The sequence below is a fragment of the Seriola lalandi genome, unplaced genomic scaffold (assembly GCF_002814215.2).
Source record: "Seriola lalandi dorsalis isolate HSWRI2012SDOR001 ecotype SW California unplaced genomic scaffold, Sedor1 jcf7180002054578, whole genome shotgun sequence".
NCBI lineage: Eukaryota > Metazoa > Chordata > Actinopteri > Carangiformes > Carangidae > Seriola > Seriola lalandi.
In genome coordinates, this window is record NW_019525131.1 from 601,340 (window position 1) to 619,392 (window position 18,053).

Sequence of the window (18,053 nt, forward strand, 5' to 3'; positions counted from 1 at the left end):
GTTCACGGTTCCGCGTTCACAAAAAATATGGACGTGTTCAATGAATGCCGTTCATTGAAAGCATTCATGCACAACACTTTGTGTGTGTGAGATAAATTTTAACATTGTATTATTTCCTTGAGTGTTATTTTTTGTATAAGCTTTTTTTGTGCACATGATGAAGTGTTTTAGTGTGAGCTACAGCTCAGCCTCTGACTGATGTAAAACAGAGCAGAGTCTCTGTCTTTCTGTCTGTTCTTTGTCTTACAGTCAGGACTTGTGGTCATGCAGCTGTGGGGTAGGAGCAGTTTACACTGCCCAAACCTTCACACCCAAACACCCACCTGTACAGATGCTAGCTGTAGGTAGCAACAGATGTACTCATTGTGTGTGTAAGTAGTGAGTGTCTGTGTATGGTGTGTATTTCTGGTATTTCCTCTGGACAGCTCAGTCCAGTCATTAAAGGTTGTATTTGCCACCTTATGCTGAGGCAGATTTTTGCTAATTTTTGTCTCTGCAGTCTCCACATCAGAGAAAGTCCTCATCTGTTGAATGAGGGTGGGGTTGGTTCTTTGCTGATGGGCACAGGTGTGTTGCAGGTGGCTTCTGTGCTTCTCTTTGACTTCTTGTAAATAGTAAAAGCAACATGCAAAAAATCACATTAAATGACACTGAGGGTAAAACTACATTCAAGGAGCAATTTGTAAGTTTTGTTATTGCTACATAGCTAATGCTAGCATTAGCAGCTGTTTACTTACTGAGAACTTCAGCGATTGTTGCATTTACGATCGAGGTTATAATACATCCTCTGAGCAGCTTCATCTTCAGGACAGGCTGGAGGCTGGAGGCTCAGTGTGGAGGCTCAGTGTGGAGGCTGGAGGCTCAGTGTGGAGGCTCAGTGTGGAGGCTGGAGGCTCAGTGTGGAGGCTGGAGGCTCAGTGTGGAGGCTCAGTGTGGAGGCTCAGTGTGGAGGCTGGAGGCTCAGTGTGGAGGCTGGAGGCTCAGTGTGGAGGCTCAGTGTGGAGGCTGGAGGCTCAGTGAGTCTCTATCATGAAGTGGCCAGGGCTAGCTGGTTAGCATGCTAACTTCTGGAGAAGAAAAGATGTAATATAGACAAGATTTAACATTGGTGTTTGTTTCCACCTCTGGAAACAATTTGACATAATCTAATTCAGAAACTGTTAACTCTGAAGTGAACAGTTCATATGTTGAAGTCTGGCTGTGCTGTACTTAGCAACAGCAGTCCTACCAGTGTGTGTGTGTGTGTGTTTGTGCGTAGAGCACATCTTTATGTGTGTAGCTCAACCTCTGACTGCTCTAAACTCACCAGTTCTGTCCCTTATTTCCCTTTTCCTCGGGCTCATGACATGTTTCATGGTTATTTTTGCCATTTGGTCCAAAGGTAACAAAATCCAGTCCACATAGAGAGGTTGTCTCATAGAACAGATATGCCTTTTTATCAAATATATCAGTCCATATACAGCTGCCTAAATAACACAAATCTGCAGCTGTTTACATTGTGTATGTTGTGAACTTATTAGTACTGTATTTATAATGATTGGTCCAGTGTCCCTGAGAGTCTCCAGGTTTCACTATAGGCAGAATGGTCAATTAAACGAATCAATAAATAAAAACATTGCTAATTTCTTAAGTCGACATGAAAGCTGTTTATGTTCAGTAAATTTTGTGTGCTCAGCCTAGTGCAGGAGTCTGCAACCTTTATTATTAAAACAGCCATTTTTGGCTCCTCTCCCACAAATTAAAATCATCTGAAACCGCAAAACCTATTCGACCCTTAAAATGAAGATAACACAGCGTTAAAGTTTTATATATAGTTATACTATATATAAAAGATCTATGGTTTATTGCATTTATGAAATTATAGAACTACAAAAAACTGTTGACATTTTATTGCTGTTTTACCTGTTATAACAAAGGAAAACACCAAACTCTTATGAATAGGAGAAAAAAACCCTGGCATGTGTATATCTACTTTTAAATAAAACAGAACTGTGCAGGATTATTTGAGTCATTCTGTTATTTGTGAAGGATTAAAAAAAAAATAAGTAACCCACTTTTAAATAAATAAAACAAATATCTGCAGCCTAATAGCTTTAAGAAGAGTAAACATAAGAACAGGCCAGTTTGTATTTAATTATGTTTGTATTTAATTCTGTTTTTATCCTCAGCCAAGTACAACATTCAACCGTCGAGACATTCAGAATTAAACTCTTTATTTTTTCTCCGAGACTTTTCTTTTTTTGGATTTATCCATGTTTAGCTTACCGGGGTTCTGAAACTCAAGATTAGCCAAGAGCTGAAGAGCCGCATGCGGCTCCAGAGCCGCGGATTGCCGACCCCTGGCCTAGTCATACATCTCATTCACAGATCATGTTGTAGTTTCTTGGCTGGTAGCTGTGACCTCTTGGAGTCTTAAACTGAGGCTGGCAGGCACCCAGCCAACAACTGTCACACAACCTCTGAATAACACAAGACAGTTGTAGAAAAATCAAGGAAATGAAAATGAGTGCAGTTTGTGTGTTAATTTGATCCATTCTTGTCAGGGACCCTGAGCTGGTCCATGGAGAGAGGCAGAAGGAGGACAGGGGTGCACCGCTCATAGTACTGACTTTAACATGATGTCAGTTGGCTGCAGAATTGTGGGGACAATGAAGAAAGAGGTTATCAGATGAATCTGTGTCTTCATGTGAACCTGATCCAACATTGACCTGGACTAAAGAACAGCTGGAACATCCTGTGGATGAGAGTGTGTATTTCTCTTGAAGTCAGTACTCTGTTGAAAACCTGCAGCGTCTGGTGACCAGTTATCGACTGAACGTTAAACAAACTGGCTCAGTGTGAGCGGTCGTCTTCTCGGAGCAGCTCAGCAGCCTCCTCTGTGTTTTCACATCGGCCTGATGTGCAGCAGATGGTGTGCTGGATGTCCATCGTCCATCAGTGGGAAACAATGATAAAGTCAACCAGTGCTGATGGAGAAAGCTGTCTGACCCCGACAGTGGTTTCATCTGCCCTGCTGCCTGATACTGATGACAGACAGGTTCTGGAGATTCAACCAGGACTGAGACATGGACATTTATTTATCCCCTCATGTTCCTCTGTGATCAGTAAAGAGCTTTTATCCTCAGATAAACAGTTCAGAGTCTGGAGAGAAAAAAGTTTCTGCCAAATTAGCTTTTGCTTTAGCTAACCATTTCACCTCCATTGCCCCCCTCTGTAGTCAGCCTGGCCCTTCTGGCTTGGCAGCGTGCAGACTGTTTCTGTGGAACACCTCTTTAAAAACACTGGCTGCCTTATTCATTTCAATGGGCTGACTCTGGTTCAGTCCTGTCACAGTGGTACAGCAGAGACGTTGGTTCTGGCTTCAGTAGGCCTTGTGCACTGTTTGCCAACACAACATGTGCGACATGCAGAGCAGCTAGAGGGAAACACAGTCAATGATTTGCCTCTTAGTTCATTGTAATGGATGAATAGAAAGTGAGACCGGAACTCGTGCTTTTGTTCCAAAAGAAAGAAAAGTTCATTTAAAGTCACAGACAAACAACTGAGCTGACTGAAACAGTGTTGTTCATTCCCCATCATGTTCTGTGCTGTATCTGTAATTCAGTCTCAGAATGTCAGAATTTATGTGTCTGTCTATAAACTGTCTGTTTTTGTACAGTGAGACTACCTGTTTAAATAAAGGATTTAATATTAATAATAATGATAATATTTAATAAGGGCTGTGGTGTTGCTACAGCTCTTCACATCACACACGTCACACATCACACACGTCACACATCACACACAGCGTCACCGCTGTTCTAAACTGAAAAAGTTCCACACCAGACTTCATTAACAGTCGGCCATCATCACTGTCATCACTCTGTTCAGCTGCACTTTTATAGAGACATAATTCGCATGTGACTGTGACAGGCAGAAGGAGAAATAGTTCCTATCAACCCAGGTCTTATTTAGACGAGATCCTGGTGACAGAGGTGTTTCTCCCTACTGTGTCCCTACTGTTGATGATGAAATATACAATTACCACAAATCACTGAGTTCATATCGATCTTTGCAGAATTGATCTCGGATCAGAAACCTCTGGGATCTGAAGTATCAATATCTCAGGATCAACCCAATCACCACCATCTGAACATCAATGTCTCATATTAAAGTGACAGGTCTCTTCCTCTGTACCTGACTGAGTCACACTGAGTTCTTCAGCAGTCCAAGCCTCAGCTCAGTGTTTGGCTTCAGCCTGTGCCATGTGTGCAGGCTGTCCAATGTTGGCACATTTAGTTCACCACAGTCTGAGTTTGATGTGTTGTCAGCTGCTGCTGAATAAGACAAACACTGACTCCAGAGCTGCTCAGTTAATGACGTCCTGCCAGACGCACAACACAAAGACTGAAAATATAAAGTTAGAGTGAAAATACACACACTGCATCATACAACACTGACAGGTTCTGACTGGGGTGTGTTTCCTTTGTCTGTAATAACCGATATTGTTCTATCTGTCACACAGAAAATGTACTGATGAAGATCACATGGAGTTACTGTGGTCCACACAGTTAAACCCACAGTCTGTAACTTCTGCCTCGAGGGGTCAAATCAAAACAACACAACTCCTCCTCTAACCTGAACAACCACAAAGGTTTTTTTTCAACCCTCTGATACGACCCATAGGAGTGTCTCCTGAAATAGTGCCCCTATTCAGGCGTACTGGACCTTGGTAATAAACACGTGGACTGTACCGACAGTGGCATATCTACCTATGGTTACTATAATAACGTTCATGTTGCTTAGGTTTAGGAAAAGATTGTGATTTGGGTTAAAATAATTACTTCCTCAACATTAGACGATCTTTATTGTCAAGGTTATAATAACAACAACATTGAACAGTCATGGATATAATAATGTCCTGCTGCACAGACAACCTGCAGGCTCGTTTTTTACAGGAAGACATTCTCAAATAATAACAAAAGACAGTGTTGGATGACGTGTTAAAATTGCATGGGATCATGGGAGTTGTTGTCTTCACCACCATCACCGTCAGCTTCTCCTGGTTTGGATTCAGTGGTTCAGGAGGTTTTTACCTGGAGCTGAATTATCCAGAGGTCTCCTCCTCTCCACAACAAATGGACCAGGGGCCATCTTTAACGGTCCCTTATGATGAATCCTAGCAACGAGTGAGAAGAAGACCGAGAAGAGGAACTTCTCTCAATCAGATCGAGGTGCTTGTAGATGAGGAGATAGATTGTCTGCTGGGAAGTCAGGAGGGAGAGGTAGGCCCATCTTCTGGCAGACTTTTTCGGGTGGTATGAAAGTCTGCCTCCTCATGCAACCAAACATTACCATCATTTACTCTGTGCTCTGTGAATTTGGGAATGGGGTGAAGAGCGATTGTCACCTGCAGGTTATAACAGAGACTAATTGTATAGGGAGCTAGATGTATTGAATACTACTTTTAATAATTCCTTCCAGAACTGTAGGCATTATGGAACTCAGGGAGGCTGTGATATACAAGACCTAAGATAGAATTTGGCAGAATTATATTATTCCCAATAGGGGACATACAGCGTACTTTCTCTGTTAGTTCGTTTTTAAAGACCCCAACCTGTGCGTGGGAAGTAGCATTAACATCTTTCAGGTCCCATTTTGTTATAAATGAGGTCGCTGGGACGTCTCCAGCAGCTGGAAGCTGAGCTGTCATTTTTTCTCTGATAACTTCAGATCCAGACATTCATGACAAAAATCTTCATCTGGTTCAAATATAGTTGAAAACCACCAAGGTGTAAAAAGTGTATGTGACAAACACAACACTGACACATGATCTTGGAGGATATGATGTCGTTGACAGGCGACCAATGAAATGTACTGTTACCATGATTACAATCACAGATTTCTCTGGTTTGAGAATTGATGGAAACATTTGTTAGAATGTAAGAACACGACTCAACCACATATAGAACATAGCTCTAGTTGTTTTTACACATTTCAATGTGGAAAGGTTACAGATTATAACTGTAATAATTGTTTTGATCAGTGAAACACCTGTAGTGGTGGCGGTCTCTGCTCTGGTTTGATGCAGTGACAGTGGACGGTCTCTTCACCTCTCGTACCTCCCTGTGTGTCCTCCAGCAAGAAGCTTAGTAAAGGACAGCAGTGTTTTTGATGTGGTATTAGTCTGTCTGGAGCTTTGACACAGAGCCAGAGTGGTCTGCTTTTACTGATTCACTCATCTCTGTGGTGTGGAATAAAGCTGCTGTGATTAGTGACAGTCTACAAAAATAAATATCAAAGTATTACATGATGCACTGATGGAAAAACCAGGATGTTGGTTTTGCTTGTTGTTGTTGTTTTGGCCGTGGGTTAAATTTATCTTGAACCTAGTTTATTATCTCTGTGCTTGAAATTAATATTTTTATGTGTTACATTTCAGGAGTTTGAATGCGATCTGAAGATATGTTATGATGTTATTTAGTGAGCGTTAGAGGAGCCCGGAGAAGAATTCTGTTGGACAGAGTCAGACCAGCTGTGTCCCTGTTTCCTGTCTTTATGCTGAGCTGAAGTGTTTATATATTTACAGACTGGAGGTTGCTATCGTCTCTCATGAAATGTATTGTTATTTGCAGTGGTCACATGGAAATTGTATATTGGTTTGCATGCAGTGACTCCAGTAGGTGTACACAAAACATATTTTATTTTTTTTTTCCATTGGTGAGATGAAACTGACATCATTAAACAATAACTTGACAACACAGGTTTTAAGGTCCTTGGTTTAAACAGTTGTACAGTTAGCTGTTGAACTGAGCTGAAACACAATACTTACATTTAACAGTGTAATCCTCAGGCTCTCTGTCTGTGTTGTTTGCTGCCTGTCATTACTGGCACAAAATGAATCTTGGGATATGTTGGACCATGAAGGATCTACCTGTTGGATCCTTCGTTTTCCAGTGGAAGAAAGACTAAAAGGAGTCTATAAAATGGGACAGTCTAGTCGCACCACTGTGATGCAATCGGTCTTCAAATACAGCCTCCAAAAGATGCGGCCCATGAATTGTATCATGACATCATCCAGACCCATCCAGACCTGGACAACAAACAATGATGGGAAAAGAAAATGAAGGCAACATGTTGGCAAAACTATCTGAAGCAACATTTTGGACCTGCTTCATATAAGAAGCTACAATGATATAACTTTATGTGTGAGCATCTCACAAAGATGAGGGTTCAGCCTCACTGTTATCGATGCTAAAACATGCACAACTAAACACGTTCGATGTGTCTGTGACAGCTAAATGTCCTGACATGTACTGTTAATGTTTATCAAATGTCATTAAAAATGAAGGTGGAGTAAGCAGTTCTGAAGAAAGACTGTTGATATTTGAACTCATCAGCAAAAACAAATACACCCCTCCTTTCAGTGCTCCTTCAGAAACTCCACCACGAGATTCGTGGATGTGCATTTCCAAAGCAACAACACACTGGTGGACTTCAGTGTCCTATACAGCGTGGAAGTGGAAACTGTTTCTCAAAACTAAAGCAAAACAAACTTCACTGCTATGCAGATGACACCCAACTAAACTTGTCGTTCCCACCAGACGACCCCACTGTCTCTGAGCAGATCTAGTCCTGTCTCTCTGACACATCCACATGGGTGAAGGAACACCACCTTCACCTACACCTCTCTAAGACTGAACTCTCAGGGTCTAGAGAAACCTGGTGTCATGTTTGATGACCAGTTCTCCCTCTCTGACCATGTTGTGTCCGTCTCCTGGTCGTGTCTCTTTGCTCTGTACATCAGAAAAATCAGGTCTTACCTGACTCAGTACTCCACCCAGCGCTTGGTCCAGACCAGTCTACTACAGTCCACTACAGTCTACTACAGTCCACTACAGTCCACTACAGCCTACTACAGTCTACTACAGTCTACTATATTCTCCTACAGTGCACAACAGTCTACTACAGCCTACTACAGTCTACTACAGTCCACTACAGCCTACTACAGTCTACTACAGTCTACTACAGTCTACTACAGCCTACTACAGTCTACTACAGTCTACTACAGTCCACTATCTCCTACAGTGCACAACAGTCTACTACAGTCTACTACAGCCTACCACTACAGTCCAGTACAGTCTTCTACAGTCTACTACAGTCCACTACAGTCCACTACAGTCCACTATATTCTCCTACAGTCCACAACAGTCTACTACAGTCTACCACAGTCTACTACTACAGTCTACTACAGCCTAATACAGTCTACCACAGTCTACTACAGTCAATTACTACAATCCAGTACAGTCCAGTACAGTCTACTACAGTCTACTACTGTCTACCACAGTCCACTACAGTCTACTACAGTCCACTACAGTCAACTACAGTCCAGTACAGTCTACTACAGTCCACTACAGTTTATTACAGTCCACTACAGTCAACCACAGTCTACTACAGTCTACCACTACAGTCCAGTACAGTCTATTACAGTCTACTACTGTCTACCACAGTCCACTACAGTCTACTACAGTCCACTACAGTCAACTACAGTCCAGTACAGTCTACTACAGTCCACTACAGTTTATTACAGTCCACTACAGTCAACCACAGCCTACTACAGTCCACTATAGTCTACTACAGTCTACTACAGTCTACTACAGTTTACTACAGTCTACTACAGTTTACTACAGTCTGCTACAGTTTATTACAGCCTACTACAGCCTACTACAGTCTACTACAGTCTAATACAGTCTGCTACTATAGTATAGCCTACAAAATTAAAGAATAACATCATGAACATGGTCAACACAGATCTGGACATTATAAGGAACAGAATTTACTGCAGGGCTATTGTTTTTTTTCTGGATATTCAAAAACAACATTTACATTGTAACAATTACATATTCATACTGTAAGAGTTAGATCACATTAGATTGCTAATGTTGCTTAAGACAACCTGTCATTCTGTTGTTTATTTTCATTTCCATTTAGCCTAAAACCAGTTGGACATAATCTTATTTGAATCTTATTTGTTGAGGTGTGACTGAAGGACTTATTCTTGGTCTTGACTAAAACTCAGTATATTTCAACTATTCTAGTAATGACTAAAAAAAGACAAAGAGTTTTATTCAACTGAAAACTGAGTACAAGTAAAACGGATCAGGTTGACTAAACTAACCCTAACATGGATTTCTGATCCAGGACTAAGACTGAGGCTAAAAATAATAGACAAAATTAAAACTTCTGATGAAAACTACTAAATGTATGAAAACTGCTATAAAGCCTTTGGTGTATCCAGAGGAAGTTGTGTGAAGTATGATAAATGTAATTTTTGAAAATGAAAAAATCTGGGGGTGTGGAGTACAGGGTGACACGGGAGTGGACTTTCACTCCTGTCCGATCCCATCCAGTGTTTTGTTCTTTCAGGGTTCTTTCACTCTGACTCCATTGTTGACAATGGCAATCTCTTTTACAGTGTTTCCCACAGGTGGAGAATTTACTTGTGGTGTTGGGTGGTGTGACCCATGTGCATCCAGAGACCCATGAAGTTTAGAGGGGGGAGACTGTAATCCCATTACCGTTGTTCCCTAAACGCCTCACATGCAGACAGTAGACACTAGCTGAGGGTAGCACTGAGAGAAGCCGCTGGTCTCCACTCCATCACTTCAGACAGGTCTGAGGTCAAAACCTATTAAGTTTGAAAAGAGTGAAACAAGGTTCTAATGTCAGATTTACTGTCTCTGCAGGGAGCAGACTGTCTGACGTTTAGTGGCTGAACCACACGTCCTCCATCCACACGCATCATCGGTCAGGTGGTCACCAGAGCAGACAGGAGAGAATAAAAAAGAATAACAACCAGCATTATGTTCAAAATAAAAAATGGTGATTATTCATATTAGAGCTCCACATCTGTATATAAAGACTTACCTGTTGTTATTATGATTCCTGTCCCGTCCCAGTCACATGATGACCAGTGAAACTGAGTCTCGTCACACAGGAATCCTGAATATCGTCAGCCTGTAGGTGGAGTCAGGAAGAAATTAGTTTAGCAGACCTCTGTTGCTGCTCCTCGTCTCTGCTGCAGGATACAGGATACGTTAGCGCCAACTAGCAAATCTCCAAGTGAACTGTTGGCAATCATGTTGCATTGTGGGTAATGTAGGCCACAGGTTTAGACATGAAGAGGCATGTGTGATATTACAAGTTGTTAAAAAAAAACGTCCACCATGGTTCTGCGTAGTTGAATCAGCATGTGGGATATGACAGCCATCAGTTATCAGTCTGTACTTCTAGTTTATTTACTTTGAGGACAGTAGTTATCCTGAACTGTGCTGTCATGTGACACCAGTGGAGTTTTCTCATTCACACCGCTCACTGAGGTTTTTGTAACTGAGTGAATTCACTGGACTTTTATTGTGAAATCAAACACCTCTGCTGTTTGTCTGAAACTGTGAACACTAGTTTAAAGTGGAAATGTGTCTGGAGCAGCAGAGATGGAGGTGAGCATGTGTGTGGTGAGTGTGTGTGTGTGTGTGTGTGTGTGTGTGTGTGTGAGGCTGCAGCCACTGGTCAGAGAGGTGATTGGCTGATCGCTGCTCTCATGTCCTGGGCTGTGCTGCTCCACAAAGGCTGTTTGTTCAACCAACAATGTTTTATGTATGTGCTTAGTCTTTCATCAGCACACTCAGTATTCAATTTACATACTGTCTACTGATCCGCTGCTGAATGTTAAGCTGTTTATGCTATCTCAGCCACTTTATTCTGACTCTGAGATGTGTATGTGGAGGTGTGTGTGTGTGTATGTGTGTGTGTCAGACAGATTGCTTTGCCCCCTCACCCCCTCCCTCCTGGTTGTGCAGTATTGTGTTCTGGTAATAATGATGGGTTCTGTGCCTCCCAGTCTCTCTCCCAGCAGGACACACACATAAAAGGGTCCTTCTCAGGGCAGCCGTGTATGTGTGTGTGTGTGTGTGTGTGTGTGTGTGTGTGTGTGTGTGTGTGTGTGTGTGTGTGTGTGTGTGTGCGCTCCTCTTTGTGTGGTTCTAAGAACATCATTTTCGGTGCTGCATTCTGATTGTGCCTCATACTGTGCGCGTGTCCAACCCATCAAGGTTCACATTGGAGCGCTCGCTCTCTGTCTCTGCCTCTATCTCTCTCGCTCGCTCGCTCTCTCCCACCTCGCCCTTTTTCCATCTATCTTTCCGTTCCCTTATTTCTCCTCCCTGTGTGACATTTCTGCTGTCCTCACTCAACTCCTCTGTTCTTCCTCTGTGCACATCAGCTATTGGATTTTACCAGGGAGCCTCTCCTCCTGTCTGCTGCTGCACATGCAAGCAGGTCCTATGGAGGGACGTCCACCTGTCCACACACTGTCATAAAGACAGAGTGGTCTGCTGCGAGACAGGAGACAGGTGGAGACAGTAGACAGACAGGAGATAGGTGGAGACAGATAGGGATGGGTATCGAGAACCAGTTGGAACCAGTTCGATCCATTGACATCATTTGCCTTTATGCTTAACGATTCCCTTATCGATTCCTTCCACTTAGTTCCGTGTGCCTTGCAAAGCAATGATGTCACACTTTCGTGAGAGGCAGTCAGCGCAAATGACAACGAAGTCGTCGAGGAAGTGTTGCTTAATTTCACACAAAATGATGCTAACAGCGCAACGTGCAGTGTCTGTGGCACTAAGATTTCAAGCACGGGTGGAAACACCAGCAACATGCGGAAACATTTGTCGACGCAGCACGGCAGGAAATATCAGGAGTGCCATGGGTTTGACGCTCTACGCCGCCGGTCAACGAGTGCGTCCCAGTCTCAGCAGAGCAGTGAAGGGACGTATTAGTGACGTGTCGGTCACGAACGAGCCGGCTTCTTTTTGTAAATGAATACAAGGCAGACCTCAAGAGGCAGACAGCACCCCCTCCTCGAGGGATTGAACAACCGCACAGAGGTTATTTATCGTGTTCAGTGTTCAGAGACTCATAATAAAGTTTGCGTTGTTGACGCTGAAAACCTGTATGGGCCTACTCTTTTCCACACAGAAAATCCACAGGAATCGATAAGGGAATCGAAAAAGAATCGGATCGATAAGCAGAATCGATCCCATCCCTAGAGACAGGAGACAGAGACAGGTGCAGACAGGTGGACTGAGAGATGAAATGGAGTGTCTGTGTCATGTCTGTGTGTTTGATGACCACAGTGAGGAAGTCTGCTCCACAGTGTTGTCTGACCTGTTTCACACCTTTGACCGGTTCAGACTGGACTCTGGACTGGTTTGGTTTAGGTGGTTAGTTTGGTGGAAAGTTCACACTGACCTGATCTGGACCAGATGACCACAGTTGTTGTTCCTGAGGGTTTGCCCTGTGTTACACCAGCTGATTCTCACTGAGAAGAATATTTATAAAAACAATCAACACAGTTTACGTGCTTCACCACCACATATCAAGATACTGGTTTCTAATCTGACAACAGCTCGTTCACAGGTCCTGTTACTGTGCTCAGTGACGTAAACAATGTCTCAACCCAAACACAATCATGCAACGCTCTAAGATCATACATCACAACACAGTCCAGGTCATCAGAACGTCACGCTCTCACTGAAGTGAAACAAAACCTGCTCCACGAGTGTTGGAGGACTTGAAGAGAACTGGTCTCTGTGTCAGAGCGTCTTTGTGTGAGTTGGATGTTCTTCTGAAATCATCATTTGGATTTACATCCAGTCACTTCCTGCTCATCATCATCATCATCATCATCATCATCATCTCCATCTCAGGAATAGTAAAAGTATTAATGTTACTGTCTGTGACACAGAGTTAAGTTCAGTAAATGTTCTCTGGTTTCTGAAGGTTAAACTGAAGATGTGTTCTCACTAACAGCTCCACACACACACTCACTCTGTACATATAATATACATGTATAATATATATAAGCTCCCTTTTTCACACACACAGTGAGGTTTGTTGAAGGGATCCACTGTTGTCTCATGTCTACACTGAATCACAGTGAAGACTGATGTTTCATCTTCATCCTCATCATCATCATCATCAATATCATCATCATCCCGCTAAACTTCAGTTTAATGTGATCAGTAGACTCTGGAGCTGCTTCCTGCTGTTCTCTAATCTGATCCAGAACCACCTGAAACACTTTCAACACTCAGAGGAAGTGAGCTGTTGAAACAGTTAACATGGTCAGAACACTGAGGGTTTACAGCTACAGCTTTAACTGGTTTGCTTTAATTATTGTTTAGACACCTGAATACTGTGGGTCCTCTCTGTTGTTACTCTTGTGAAGGTGAGTTCAGACAGAGCAGAGCAGGTGTGTGTTGTCTTGTGTTATTTGCATGAACATGTTTGTTCACTCTGATGCCAGACTGTACAGATGTGAACTGACTCTTATTTCCCTCCAGTCTCTTTCCTGTTTCATCTCATCTCTTTGTGTTTATCAAGTAGATTCATAAAAAACCTCAGGATAAGGTTCTGCTCAGGTGTCACAATGTTTTAATGTGCACAGGTACATCTTCACCTCAGTGCTTCAAAATCTGTCTGAGTACACCTTTATAAAAAGTAGCAATAGCTACAAGAAATAGCTCCTATAATAGCTTGAAAGTGCAATGTGTCTCCACGATGAATACTGCCACTTAACTCAGCACAGTTCTCCATGACAGACTCGTGCTGTAAAACTGTACGTGGTTATCTTTGGTTTCAAACAGCCTGTCATGTTTTAAGGTAAGGTTGGACCCAAAGGCAGATGAAACAAGGGAAAAACCAGTGAAAACTCAAACATCCAAAATGTAGGCAAACAGGAAGCCGAAGTAACTCAGGGGAACTTGAACAGAAGCAGAAACATGAGGAAACACAGGGAACTTGAACAGAAACAGAAGCACAGGGGGCAATAACAGATGAACTGACCCAGACAAAGGGCAGTACAGAGACTAAATAGACACAAGGGAGGCAAGGGTGGTTAAACACAGGTGAAACACATTAAGGCGGGACAGACAATCACCAAGGAGGGAAACAGGACAAAGACAGGAAGTCAAAACATCAAGAGACACAAGGAAAGTAGCAACAAAATAAAACAGGAAATGAGCAAACTCAAAGTGCAAACATAAAACAAAACTCAAACAGGAATCGTCCATCATGGCAACCATGACACAGCCTCTAAAAGGAGCAAGACTGAGTCTGATCATTCAGTTACAGGTTGTTTTTGTAGTCAGTCAGAATTTAGCACCTGTAACAAGATGCTGTGGTTGGAGGCGTGGCTGCAGGTGGCCTCTCTCACCACCAATCATGACCCCTGAGGCTGAAACATGAAGCATCAACACTGAAGTGTTCAAAACTGCAGTTCCTCTAGTGACCACTAGAGTCTGGCTCCAACAGTGAGTCAGTCCCCACAGACTCCCATGTCAAAATGTCCAACTTTACAGCAGAAATAAACATGTTTACAGCCTGGTACCAAAACTGTTTTGGACTCTAGAGCTAATTTCCTCTGTTTATATAACTCACCTGTTTGCATTTCATTAAGTCCTCTCAGGACTTTGATCTGACCTCTGACTCCTCTAACGTGTCTCTCTCCTTCTCTTTGTCTCCTAGATGTGTTGCCATCCTCAGCACCCATCTTCCCCTTCCCTCCCTCCCCCACTGATTGTGTTGAAGCTCATCGGGGATGCTCGGCTGACCCCCGGTGCGAGGCGCTGTACCGGGGCTTGGAGCTGTGCGCGGCTGACGCAGCAGTGTCCCCGCTGGGGGAACAGGCAGCATCCGAGTGCCTGGAGAGACAGGATGCTCTGCTGGCCAAACACCCGGCTCTGCTGGCCTGCAAGTGTCAGCGCGGCTTTCGCAAGGAGGAGCAGTGCCTGCGCATTTACTGGAGGGTCCGCCTGCTCCCAGGTCAGTCAGGGGTGGGGTGCTGGGTTGGGAGGGGGTGTGTGTTGGTGCATATCTACAGCTAGGTTTCCATCACAATGTATTCAATTCTAAAAACTGAATTATGACAACACCCTTCACCTTCAAACTCCCAGTTTGAAAACAGCTTAACAGTGATGTGCACAGTGTAGTTTAGGTTTAAGTGATTATCCTCATTAAGGCTCATTTTACATTGACAAGTCAAGATCAGAAGATTCTCCATCCATCCATTCATCTTCTATCTCCACTCATCCCTATACAGTGATGTGGGTGGGCCTGGAGACTATCAAAGAATGCATTGAGAATGGTAAGGTACACGCTGGACAAGTAGACATCTTACCACAGCCTTCAAAGCTGCACTAAATTTTTAAAAAATATAGACTGTGTGAAATGTAAAAAGTCCACACAGTAAAAACCACAGGAGCAGTTCAGCAGAAGTTAGAGAGCTTCACTTAAAGACGTCAGTCTAACAAATCTAATGATGTGTTCGTCTCTGTCCTCTCCAACGGTCCACCAGTTCTTCCTGAAGATATAAATCTTTAAAAACACCTCAAATATACAGTTTCATTTTGTAGAACTGCTGTTAACGGGAAGGAAACTGTGTCTTTGTAGAGAACCTTTTTCAGCAGTGGATTAATCCACATCTGTTGCTGTAGTGAGTGTTTGTGGCAGCAGGACAGATATGCAAATGTTGTGTACAGAATAAAAAACATGTGAATTTACTGTATGAATCATCAGGAAGACAAAATGATAGGTTGTAGACATATATGAAGACGTCAGTCCAGGAGGGAGTCAGGCAGAACCCAGGCTTATCATAAACAGCACATAGAAGGAGAGGGAGATGAGGACATCATGAACACAAGGCAGGGACAAAGACCAGGAGCAGGCTCGGACTCCTTGAGGACAAAGGCCCAGATCCCAAACATCTGGAATGAGGCACCGACAGCCAGGGGAGGGAGAGAGGTCCCCAAATGGCTGATGGTCCAGAGAGCCTGAGTGGAAAGAGAGGACCGGGGGAGGAAAGAGAGAGGGAGGGAGAAGAGAGGAGAGGGGGAGGAAAGAGAGAGAGAGGGGAGAGGGGGAGGAAAGAGCTCACAGCCTGGACCCTCATGTGCTGGAGGGAATAAACAAACAGAGGGTCAGAGACATGCAGTGGCTTTTAGTTCACAGTGATCTCATCAGTAGGACCAATCAGACAGTCTGATGTCAACAGGGAGGTTGGTCCAGAGGGAGGGGACTTTTCTATTTCATTAGGAGTTCCTTACAGTCTGACATTGACAGGAAGCCTATGACTGGAAGATAAAACTGGTGTAATGTCAGATTTCCTGGATTTAGTTCAGATTCTAGCTGCAGTATCTGAACCATTTGAAGTCTTCAAGTATCGGCTCATGGCCTGAAAACAAAACAGTCTGGATGATACAGAGGATCTGAGTTAGGGTGTCATCTGCCATGGAAGAGAAAAGACTGAACTTTGTTACGTGGATGAACAGAGGTGATAAGCTTTGATGTGCTGATCAAAGGAGAGGGGAGTCCTGGCTGTGACACTCTGTGTTGGGAGCTACTGTTGATCAAACTGGTGTCTTCAGTATGTTGGGCTGAGCCAGTGACCTTTAGGAGCAGGAAGTTATGCTTCACAGTCAAACAGGTCACTAATTTCAAGGTTTGAGAACAGTCATCAGCTCTTACAGAGAGAAGATATATATATATATATATATATATATAGGTCTTATAAGACTGTAACCATGTGAGAGCCAGAGATGATCTACAGTGTGATGATCTATGAAGCTCTCTGGTATCCAGAGCCACACTTAGATCGAGGAAGAGGAGCACAGAGGTGGGATCTGAATCCATCGTAAGAAGCAGAATTTCAGTAGAGTGGTTCTGAAAGGAGGTTGAAAGGGTTCACAAAGATCACTGTTAGATCCTGGATCCCTGGATCAAAGTTTGGTTTCTTAAGCTTCAACTAAATCAATTTTAATTAACAGTGCCAGTAGTCAGTGATGGCAGCACTGAAGGTCCTGAAATCTTTGAAGAGTTCAGTTTCTGGTAGAGGGTGGAGGAGGAAGGTAGCAGGTTCAGAAGCCAACACCAGCTGACACAGTTTGTTAAAGCAAAGAGTGTCTGAGATTCAACATGATGCTCGTCTGGTTCGGCAGAAGAAGCCGGAGAGGAGGAACTGTTTATTGAATCTCTTTTTACTGCAGAAGAAGTCAAGGATATCAGGAGCAGCTAAGAGAGTTACAGTGTGTTCATGGTGATGAAGGATCATGTGACCCAGTCAACAGACAGACTCACTGATGTGTTTGAATAGTTTCTGGACAAAAGTGGACTCAGAGGAGTCAGACACACAGTCCCTGTCAGTAGAGACAGTGATTATTTGTTTGAAAATATAAAACTTCCAGCCTCGTCCTTTAAAACTCATGAGGGTCTTTACACTTTGTGTCACATCAGTCAGTCAACTCTGACAGCACACACTGGGGCTGCTATAGCTGCTATAGAAGAAACCAATCAACCAGGCTGATAATCGATCAGGCTGATAATCAATCAGAATGATAATCGACAGGCTGATAATCGACAGGCTGATAATCGATCAGGCTGATAATCAACAGGCTGATAATCGATCAGGCTGATAATCGACAGGCTGATAATCAACCTGGTCCGATCTGACCAGTTAACTTGGGCACCAAATGAAAACCAAGACATTCTGCAGCCGCCACACAGGCGCTGTTGTTGTTGTCAGAATGAACAGAACAGGAACCTCCTCAAGTGTCTTCATATTTTTTACAATAAACATGGAGACACTCAAGGAGGTTCCTGTTCTATTAGGGTTTGGCTTTGCATGATGTAAAGTTTACATCATGCAAAGCTGGTAGTTGTACACAGTTTGAGTGGTGTGTCCTCTAGGTGTCCTCCAGTAACAACCACAGGACTTCAGCAGATAAGTAAATGATTATTTTCTTAATGCAGACGATTGTCTATGAACACATGGTTGAGAAGCAAGCAGCCTATATCTCCATATGAATACACACAGACGTATACGTCTACACCACACACACTCAAAATACACAGAACAACCTTCTAATAACTACTGTAAATTCATAATCCTAATATTAACTATAAATGTGTAATAATCCCAAACAGTCACAAAGACCCACCGTGGACACACACAC

At 43.1% G+C, this 18,053-nt stretch overlaps 1 protein-coding gene across 1 annotated transcript in view; it reads left to right on the forward strand.

Moving 5' to 3' along the window:
- The window catches only part of gfra3 (GDNF family receptor alpha 3), a 52,201-nt gene that overhangs the window by 13,778 nt on the left and 20,370 nt on the right, over window positions 1-18,053 (forward strand). Inside the window, exon 2 of the mRNA XM_087177026.1 lies at window positions 14,572-14,868. Coding sequence (XP_087033152.1) covers window positions 14,572-14,868 — 297 coding nt within the window. The remainder of the gene's footprint in view (window positions 1-14,571; window positions 14,869-18,053) is intronic.